Genomic DNA, 9,750 nt, shown 5'->3' with positions numbered 1-9,750 from the left:
AAACTTAGTTCACGCAAGAAGGCTTAATGTTGAGTTAAAAAATGATACTCCAAGGAAGTTAACCACAATGGAGTTATTTGGACAAGGTTAGGTTAACTTTTTGACACCGGGCATCGTTGATGACTTGGCTTTGCCTCAACGTGGCCTTCAATTATCTCCTCAAGCTGTCAGGCAGCATAGGGACGTTGCCTCCACTATTCACAGAAAACCTGCAAAGTACATACAATGAACCTGCAACATTTTCATTTTCACAATTTTGTCAAATCTGCAACATTTTAGGCAATTCAGTTATATTTTAGCTAAAAAATCGGCAAATTCTCCAAAAAAACCAAGTAAATTTGAAACCCCAAAGTTTTGTGATTTGTTGAGAAAAATGTTCTCTCTGAAAACTTGGATGAAATTCTCGCTTGAGGAACGGGTTATGCTCGACCCGATTTTACACCATTCTCTGCATCAACAGCAGCATCGTCAGCGATTCGGCCTCTAGCCTCCATATAGCGCTAGAGCAGCAGCCATGAGGGTTTCGCCACCCTGTTTCTACTGAGCTTATAATAGTATTTATTGGTGATTCCCAAGGCCAAAAGTAATAACGCACCTGTCTTTTCGTTAGCACTATTCAAGACGTACCATGGTTATACATATTACAAACGCTCCTTCCGTTAAACCTGTCCCGATAACATTAACACAGCAATAGAAAGAGCTGCTGCGCAATGGAAGTAGGCATCTGGATTTGAGCAATCGGAACAAAGATGCTTGTTCAAATCCAAAGATACGGCCAATCCTAAAGTTCATAAAGTTAAAAATGCAGTTGGAATGTATCATGAGACCTCCCAGATTCTGGGCAGAAGCAGCCAATTTTTAGCATTCAAGCCAACTCGTAGCGATACTCTATAAGACTCTCAGCCCAATCAACCCATCAAAGCTGGGCAAGCATATAAAACTAATGGGAGCTCTCCGTAGCAGTCATGTGGACAGCAATGTCGATAACGTTTATCATGGTACCAAGAAGAAAAAGCTGGGCAATCCTTTATTTAACTCATCTGATATCAAAACATTATCTAGGATCCAAGTAATCCACAAGACCTGTGCCCTTTCATAAACACAGCCACATACAAAAGCTTCTTCGAGAGAAACCTTAAATCTGATAGACCAATGGCCAATAAAAAATGTGGGATGCTTGGCAGCATTCAAACCTTCTACATACATGGTCTGGTATTCAAATTTTCTTGCTCCCGCTGTAAAGATTCGTCAGAAATAGGTCCAATTTATCCTCTGGTGGCATCCATAACTTTGTGGTCACGCGACGGAGATGATTTATCTCGTTCACCGAGAGTAGACATTCTTGGAGAAGGCCAATTTTGTGTACGACAAATCTTAAAAGACGGTAATTTATGGAAGCAGAGCAGCTCAGGGTCTTTGCAACTCGTCTGTAAGAGTCAACCAGAATCTACCAAGGCTGCTTCAGGCCTGAATTCTGGACCTCTGCGCATGAATTTGACCCAAAATCTTTGAGCAATTTTGTGTACGACATATCTTAAAAGACGGGATTCAATAAATAATTTATGGAAGCAGAGGAGCTCAGGGTCTTTGCAACTCGTCTGGAAGAGTCAACCAGAATCTACCGAGGCTGCTTCAGGCCTGAATTTTGGACCTCTGCGCATGAATTTGACCTAAAATCTTTGGCAATCGCACCCCCTGTTTTGGTATCCAGGGCAATAACAGAAGGCAACGCATTGTTCACGACATATTACATCCGATCTTTGTCAGAAAATTTTTCTTGTAGTATCCTTTCAAGGAAATGAAATAACTAAATCAACCTCCACAATTGGCAGCTACCAGCAAACCACTACACAACAGATCACTCAATTCGGAGACACCGAGTTGACCTAGAAGGCGAGGGACCTTGGCAATAGCAGAATAGATATTCCACACGATATGTTTTTTGCTTGCGTATATCACAGGGTAAACTTAAAAGGCTGATGAGTTCAGTTGGGCTCCTTCCTTCCTTCCCAAGTTCCTCCTGAGATATTGCCTGGATAGAATCGATTCTTCATCGAAGTTATCTGGATCAGAACTCTCCCGCATAATCGCCAACAATGCGAGAGCCTTCTCTTGAGCACGAGGAGTCCCTTGGTCAGCTAGGGTTGTCAGCATCTCCCGTGCTCCTGCCTGCAAAGCCATCGACTTAAACCGGAGGTTACCCTTGGACAGAAGCAGAAGGACTGCAGCAGCATGTTCGCTGGTGTCGTCACTGGAAGATTCATCGGTACCACGGGCAGCCAGGAGTTGTACCAAGGTGGTGATTCCATTGAGTTCAAGGAGGGCAGCGCGGCCATCGGGTATGGCAGCGAGATTACCGAGGATGAGAAGCGAACGGCTAGCGAGGTCGGGTCTGTCATGATGGTCGGGATGAGCGAGGGCGAGGAGGATGGGCACTGCACCGACCTTGACGAGCTTGGCACGGTTGCTTTGGAGGAGGGAGAGGTGGTAGAGGGCCATGGCAGCGTCCTGGCGGGAGGAAGGAGGACCAGAGCGGAGGAGGTGGAGGAGGGGAGGAATTGCGCCCAGCACACCGATGGAATGTTTGTTATGATCGGAGAGGGAGAGGCTGAAGATGGCGCCGGCGGCGTGCTCCTGAGCTTCCGGGAGGCCGGATTTGAGGACCGCAACGAGAGGGGGGACGGCGCCCGAGCGGACGATGGTGAGCTTGTTGGGAGTTTCGAGCGAGAGGTTGACGAGGGAGGCGACGGAATTGATCTGGACGGCGGAGTTGGGCGATTGGAGGAGAGGCAGGAGGGCGTGGATGAGCTCGGGGAGGCAGAGGAGGCGGCGGTCTTGGGCGGAGCGGCGGCTGAGTTGGCGGAGCTCCAGAGTTCCGGCGAGTTCCGTCGACTCCTCCGCCGCCTGTAAGCGCCGGATCAACGCTTCTACGTCCACTTCCGTCCCTTTTGCTTCTGCGTTTTCGCCGGAGTCCTTGCCGTAGGAGGTCGGCTTCGTCGCCAGCGGCAGTGGAACCGGCAGCGGAACCCCCCTCCGCCCTCTCTCCGCCCCCTTCAACGCCTGACCCGACGCCGAATGCGAGTACCTCGCCGCCTGCGCCCGCCCCCCTCCTCCTCCTCCTCCGCCATCTTCCGTCTCCTTCATCCCTTCCGTTCCGCTTGTATGAGAGTAGCGCAGCCCAGCAGAAGCCCGCTCAGCTCCGCCGCTCGCTGCTGCATCGTTGTTGCCACCATAGCCCGCGCCGCTCTCGCTTGCAATTCCTGCTCCTCCGCCAGCTCCGCCTCGTCCCTCTTCGTTTCCTTTCGATCTCCCTCCCCCCATCCGTAGCCTCAGCCTCTGCATTGCCTCCATCGGTCGCACCGTCGAACTCTTCATCAACTTCCACCTCCCCCCTTCCGCCTTCCCCCCCTCGCCGCTTCCTTCCATCTTCCTTTCCTCACGTGGGTTCCCCGCATTCCCGTCTTCCTTCCCTTCTTGAATTTCCTCCACCTCCTCCCCGCCCGCAGATCTCCCGTGATCGCCATCCGCAGCCTCCTCCCCTTCGTTTTTGTACACATCGTCTTCCCTCGCCCCTCCTGCTTCCGCCACCAGCCGCCTCGCCAGCGCCACGGCCCGCACCGGCCCAGGAGGGACCGGGGCCGGCACCTCCCTCGCCCTGGTCAGGTTCAGGATCGCCGCTTTGACGGCCGTGTTGGGGACGAGGAAGTTGCGATCGAGGGGAGTTCCGAGGACGACACAGCGGCTCTGACCGAGGGCGAGCCAGGCCTCGATGCAGCGACGTTCGTAAGTCTGGCCAGAGGAGACGATGACGGGGTCAGCCATGAGGGAAGAGGAGATGGGGCAAACGAATTCGGGAGGCCAAGGGAGGAAGTCGAGGGGATGCATGGAGGGAAGGTGGTGAGGGGGGAGCCAAGGGGAAGGGTCTGGGTAGGAAGAGAAGGAGGGGAAGCTGCACACACCATGACTAATATGCGTTGAAAGGCAACAAAAACTTCACACGTTCACTGAGATTTGATCTCCGCCAAATTGGCGTTGAAAGGGCCAACTTACTTCACAAATTCAGTCGGATTTGCCTAAGGATTTGATCTTGTTGACCCTTTCCAGTACCCTTTCTTGCCGCTAAATCTGACGGCCTACTTTCCAAATCTATCTTACACGCCTCGCTTGACTTTCGCCTTCTTTCTTCACCCCGTCAACGCCTCCGCATTGTCAATCTCAGCCGTTCTATCTCCTCATCCAACGGTCATCCTTTTCTCTCAACTTATGCATACCTCAATGTACGGATGTGCTCTAGGGATGGAGGAAAGTGTAGATCAAAATTGCTAGAGGGATACCTTTTTCTTTTTCTTTTTGCAAAGAAAGGAACCTTCTATTATTGCTTGAAAAACTTGCAGCTTCCGTCTTCGGCCACCTTACTAAGATCCTCCCTACTCCGAAGAAGAACTCTCGGAGGCATACCACAAGAAGCGCCTGCTGGAGGAAAGAGCTATGGAGCATTTGAAGGTGGGTGAAGATGCATCCTCAAAACAAAGCAGCATTCCCAAGAGGCTCAAGGAAGCGGCCCGATCAGCTCGGGCTAGGAGTTCAATTTCCTTAAAGACGCTTATAAGGCTTTCACACAATGATTGGGTGCATGGAAGGACCGACCCTGGGGGAGGTTCGGTAATGTCTTGGAACATAAGGGGTTGTTGTGACAGAGCAAAGCAACACTGCTGTCTGGGGATAATTAAGAAGCTGAGAGCTAGTCTAGGTCTACTCCAAGAGGTGAAGTGTGGTGGTTCGCATGCAGGCAAGCAGGCTTCGTGGTCTATGTTAATTCCTCATGCAAAGGTTCGGGAGGGTCTGCCATTTTGGCCTTGCAACATCTTGGTTCGAAATTGGTTAGCCAGAAGGATGATGGTAGCCTCATTGCTCTATCGCTGATTTTGCATGGTGTCTCATTCGGGATGGTGAACATCTATGCCCTAATGAGTCTAACAAAAGAGCCGAACTCTAGAGGGAATGCAAACGGTTGATAAAGGATGGTGATTGGGTGGTCGCGGGTGATTGGAATTTCACGAAGCACTCGAAAGATAGATCCCATCCGGCTCACCCAAGATCTATTGAAGAAGTTGAGGCATGGGAGGACCTATGTTTAACGGTGGGCCTGGTCGATTGTTGGGATCTCAGTCATGAGGGCCTTGGTGACTTTACCTGGTCCAATCGTTTCAAGGGAGCAGAGTATAGAGTGGACAAGTTGGATAGAGTCTGTGTGTCTCAGGAAGGGTGGTGGCTGAGGAGCTTAATGCAGGGAGAAGTAGTTTCCGACACTGGCATTTTGGATCGCCTCCCTATGGTTTGGAATTTCTGTATCCCCATGAAAGTCAAGCGCTCACGGGATGTCGTGTTCAAATTCAACAACGCTCTTCTTGGCTCTAAGGAGGTTGTTATGCAATTACCAGAGCCTTGCAGGAAGCGAGAATCGAAGCTTTGGGCCCATGTGACTTTTGGGATTGTGCCATTAGACGGGTTTTTGGTAGGGCTAGAGAGATCCGTGAAGAGCATTCATCAGCCAGAAGGAGAATTGGGCGCAGTTTCATGGCGGCTCACCAGGATCTCAGAGTTGCTATCCAAGATTCGCTAGTGGATCCAATCCTGGCGACTTTATTGGCAGAGCTCGAGTGAGCGCTACATTATAGAGAAATTGAGGAGGTGCAAAGGGCCAGGGTAAGGAGTAGGCAATTATGGCTCGAGGTTGGGACTGTCCTTCTAAGCTCTTCTTTCAAATGTGCAAAAGAAAACATGTCAACAAAGAAACGATCGATAGGGTCGAGGATGCCCAAAGAAATTTAGGGAGGGAGTACTGGCATATCGCCAATGTCTTCTCCCAGTAATTAAGTGCGATTGTGGGAGAGGAAGTCAAGGTGTCAGAGGAATGGCGTACCTAGCTTTAGGCGACGCTTCACAATCTCGAGCCCATGCTGTTAGACACACAAAGAGAGTCCTCCTTGGCGACGCCATTCACTGCCAGAGAATTAAAGCAGGCCCTGGACTTGATGAAGAATGACTGTGCTCTGGGCCCCGACGACCTGACTGTGGAATGTTACCAATCATTTTGGGATCTGTTGGCTGACGACCTCTTTGTTGCGAATGGCCAACAAAGCCACCACTCGTGGCTTCCTTTCGGAGGATGTTAATGTCGGCTTGTTCAAGCTGTTCCCTAAGAAGCGAAGCAGGATCAAAGTGGGTGACTAGCGTCCGATCACCATACTGAATTATGTACTCATGGCACCATATTCCTCAATAGGGTGGTCTGGGGCTAGATTTTTCATGGAGCAAGGCAAAAGGCATAGGGTTGGGTCATGGTCGGGCCTCAACTAGTACGATCGGTTGTTCTCGGATTTCCCCTTGTGGCGGGTTCGAGGCTCTTATATAGCCATGGGCCTGGTGACAACTTGGAAAACTTGCTTAAGATTCCTCAATTGGGCTCCTCATCCAAGGCTGAAAGGTGATGCCCGTCTTTATGAATCTATTTGGTGGAGTCGAGCTTTCAGGAAGGAGGGCGAGGCGTTTGGCTGGCATGACCTTCGTCATGCAAGGAACTTGTTCAAGTAGGGCATTAGAATTTGGATGGACATCTAGAACCCTCGTGCGGTAGTTTGGATCCTGCTCGACGAGCTAAAAATCAAGTTCGCTCTTACGCTTGGGAAAGCAGACCCGATGGCGGCGGTCCTCAAAAGAATCATGGAGGATTGGCCTTCCAATTACGTTATTGTTGTGGATTTTAGGAAGAACCAATGTAGAGTCGGGAAGACTCGCCTACAAAAAATAATAGCGAAAGCGACATACAAGCTTCTGTCCCAAGGAGCATCGCTAGTCAGGAGCCTCAATTCTAAATGGGCGTTGAGGAGAGGTCCAAAATGTTGGAGGGACAGGCTTCAATAAATCTGGAAGCATTTTCGTGTGGGTAAGGCCAGATTCCTTCTTTGAAAGATAACTCATCAGTGCCTCCCTTTGAGGGGACGTCTGGCAAAGCGGATCGAGATTAACCCTTCGTGCTCAGTGTGTGGAAGAGCGAAGCAGGTGGAAATGAATAGGATGTGGAGCTACCTAGTGGCTCGTCAGTCTAGTCGAAGCTAGAAAGCATGATCAGGAGGATGGGCTTGATGAGAAGCTTCTTCCTCGGTAGTAGCTAGCATAGAGCCCTACTAGGGGACACTGCGAACCTCCCCTCAACGTTGGCAGCGGCTTGGCCATATCTTTGGGCCACAGTTCTTCTTGCCATCTAGGAGGTCAGAAATAGCATAATCTTCCATCTTCAAGGCAGCTTAACCTTGAGAGAATCTGCTATCTTGAATGGGGTGAGGAGTTACTTGAGGGATTTCACCAAGTTGTTGGGTAGGACAGATAGCATTGTGAGTGACACTCTAGGGGGAGTAGTAGGAGATCGGAAACACCACACTATGGGGCATTTTTCCAGCCCATTGCACACTCGTGTGGGCCTCTTTTCACACTAATTCACTCATATATTTTCGATGTGACCTCTGATTGCAATCCGTCTGCACCGGCATATTTCCCTACACATGTGGAGCAATCCTAGTTACATTATTATCACAATAGTCCCTACGACACTAACACATCTCTAACCCTCCTAACACAACTACAACAACAACCATACTTGCGACAGAGACACCTATTGCACCTCTCATCAAATCTGCATGCAGCTACGCTCGGCCAATGCCTCCGACACCAACACTCACCAAATCCGTATACAACTCCGCTGCGACCATTAGGAAAAAAGGGAGCTCATTTTGGGGCCTTTTAGGTTTTGGAAAAATAGGCTCTTGTCCAATCAGAAGAGGGCCAATGTAACGTTGGAAAAATACCAAAAACCATGTAAAAATATGAAATAAGTCATATTCAAAATCTTTTTCTTTTATTATGTCTAACATACGTGATCTTCAAAAGATAATTTTCTACGCCACATTTGGTGATTCTGACATCGCCAACGCATCCAGAGCGGGCCAAAAGCCCCAAACTGACCATGGAGACACCAAAAATCGACGCTGGAGACACCGACAATCGAGGCCCGTAGACCCAGAAAAGGGCAAAAAATGCTCGGAAAGGGGGATTTGCTCAAAAACGTGATTTGGCTAGCTGGGCGATTCCAGCTAGCCAAATCGCATTTTTGAGCAAATCCCCCTTTTCGAGCATATCATCCAGCTAGCCAAATCATGTTTTTGAGCAAATCCCCCTTTTCGAGCATTTTTTGCCCTTTTCTGGACCTCCGGGCATTGGTTTTCAGTGTCTCCAGCGTTGATTGGAGGTTTTGGCCTACTCCGGACGCGCTGGCGATGTCAGAATCACCAAATTGTTGAGATATCGAGCTCCACTCGTGATATGCCAGGGTGACCGTTGTGCATTTATGTCACCGACTTGTTAGCTGCACATGCGGTTGGTACACCGCCCACGAATAATAGCTAGATGACAGCTATCCTTATCTGCTCTAGTTTGTGGCTCAGTTAGTATGCCACCTTAGTTAGTTGAGTTTGGTTTGAGACCCACATATAGGGTTCTTCTATTTCTTTGTACTAGAGTTCTTTTGGCTTTCACAACTAAGAAGAGGAAAACTGTTTTCAGCCTCCACCTGTGTGTGTTCCCCCATTGTGTATGTGAGAAGGCCGCAAGTGAGACTCCTTCCCTCTCTCCCACTATCTTCACATGGTATCAGAGCCTTGTTCATGGTAAGGAAGAAAGCAAACCAAGTTTGCGGTGTCCTGGTAAGAGGACCAGTGTTACTTTCCTTTTTTGAGTTTGGGAGCAAATCTCTGCAGGTAGCACAGCCAGAAGCGCAAGAGTGCACTGTCTCAAATTGAGACGCCCTTTGTGGTGTGGCGAGAGGGCAGTTTATTTTTCTAATTCGAGGCCATTTCAGGGCCCGTTTTGAAGGCGGAAGTTCTTCACAGGCACTCAAAAAAAGGCCGTGTTTTTGCTGTGTGACCACTGCTTGGCTGGTCGGTGAAAAGTTGCCGCAGAAATTTCATTGTATGCCTGTGTGCAGAGATATTGGGTGTTGCAGAATCATGCTTGTTGCCTGTTGATGCAAAATCGTCACTAGGAAAGTACTGTGTGGTCAAATACCACTTTCGTCAGTTTTGTAGATCTGCCCGTGTGAGGCAAAAGCTGTGTTTTTCGCAGTGACAGAATATTTTACAGTGTTCTGTAATGGCATCTGATTCTCTTTCATAGATTGTCACTGAAAAGCTTGACAAGAACAACTTCCAGGCATGGAAGTTTAGAATGACGAATTTCCTTTGGGAAAAGACTATTGGGAGTTCATTACAGGAAATGAAGAAGAACCAGTTCTTCCTAATGTTCCCAATCAATAGGAAATGCAGGCATTTAAAGGATGGCATGAGAGAGCCAGAAAAGTTATGTACTGGCTGTCTATCAGTATTTCAGATTCTATGATTGTGCATATTCAGGATGCAAGCATGCCAAAGGAGGCATGGGATACTTTGGCAAAAATGTACAGCACAAATACGCAAGCCAGGAAAATGCAGCTCAAACAGGAGTTGCACAATGTGTAGAGAGAAAATTTGAGCATAAATGACTACCACATAAAGGTGAAGAAAATTGCAGATGCACTTGCTTCCATTGGGTCGCCAGTGGAAGATGATGATCTAGTTTCTGTGACCTTGAATGGTCTAGGAAAGGATGATGCACAGTTCCGGACATCCATTGCCGTCCGTGAAAAATTTCCTGATTTTG

General features: G+C 48.9%; 1 protein-coding gene across 1 annotated transcript; it reads right to left on the bottom strand.

Annotated features, from left to right (window-relative positions):
• Window positions 1-1,110: 1,110 nt before the first annotated feature.
• LOC147883845 (uncharacterized) lies at window positions 1,111-3,929 on the bottom strand. Its single transcript, XM_087399103.1, has one exon. The coding sequence runs from the start codon at window positions 3,883-3,885 to the stop codon at window positions 1,969-1,971; it is 1,917 nt and encodes a 638-aa protein (XP_087255229.1). The 5' UTR covers window positions 3,886-3,929; the 3' UTR covers window positions 1,111-1,968.
• Window positions 3,930-9,750: the final 5,821 nt, after the last annotated feature.

The sequence above is a fragment of the Dipteris shenzhenensis genome, chromosome 27 (genome assembly GCF_047967505.1).
Source record: "Dipteris shenzhenensis isolate YYH24624 ecotype China chromosome 27, Dip_SZ_1.0, whole genome shotgun sequence".
NCBI classification, from domain to species: domain Eukaryota; kingdom Viridiplantae; phylum Streptophyta; class Polypodiopsida; order Gleicheniales; family Dipteridaceae; genus Dipteris; species Dipteris shenzhenensis.
Note: the sequence above shows the minus strand (reverse complement) of the source record. Positions and strands in the feature narration are given on the sequence as shown.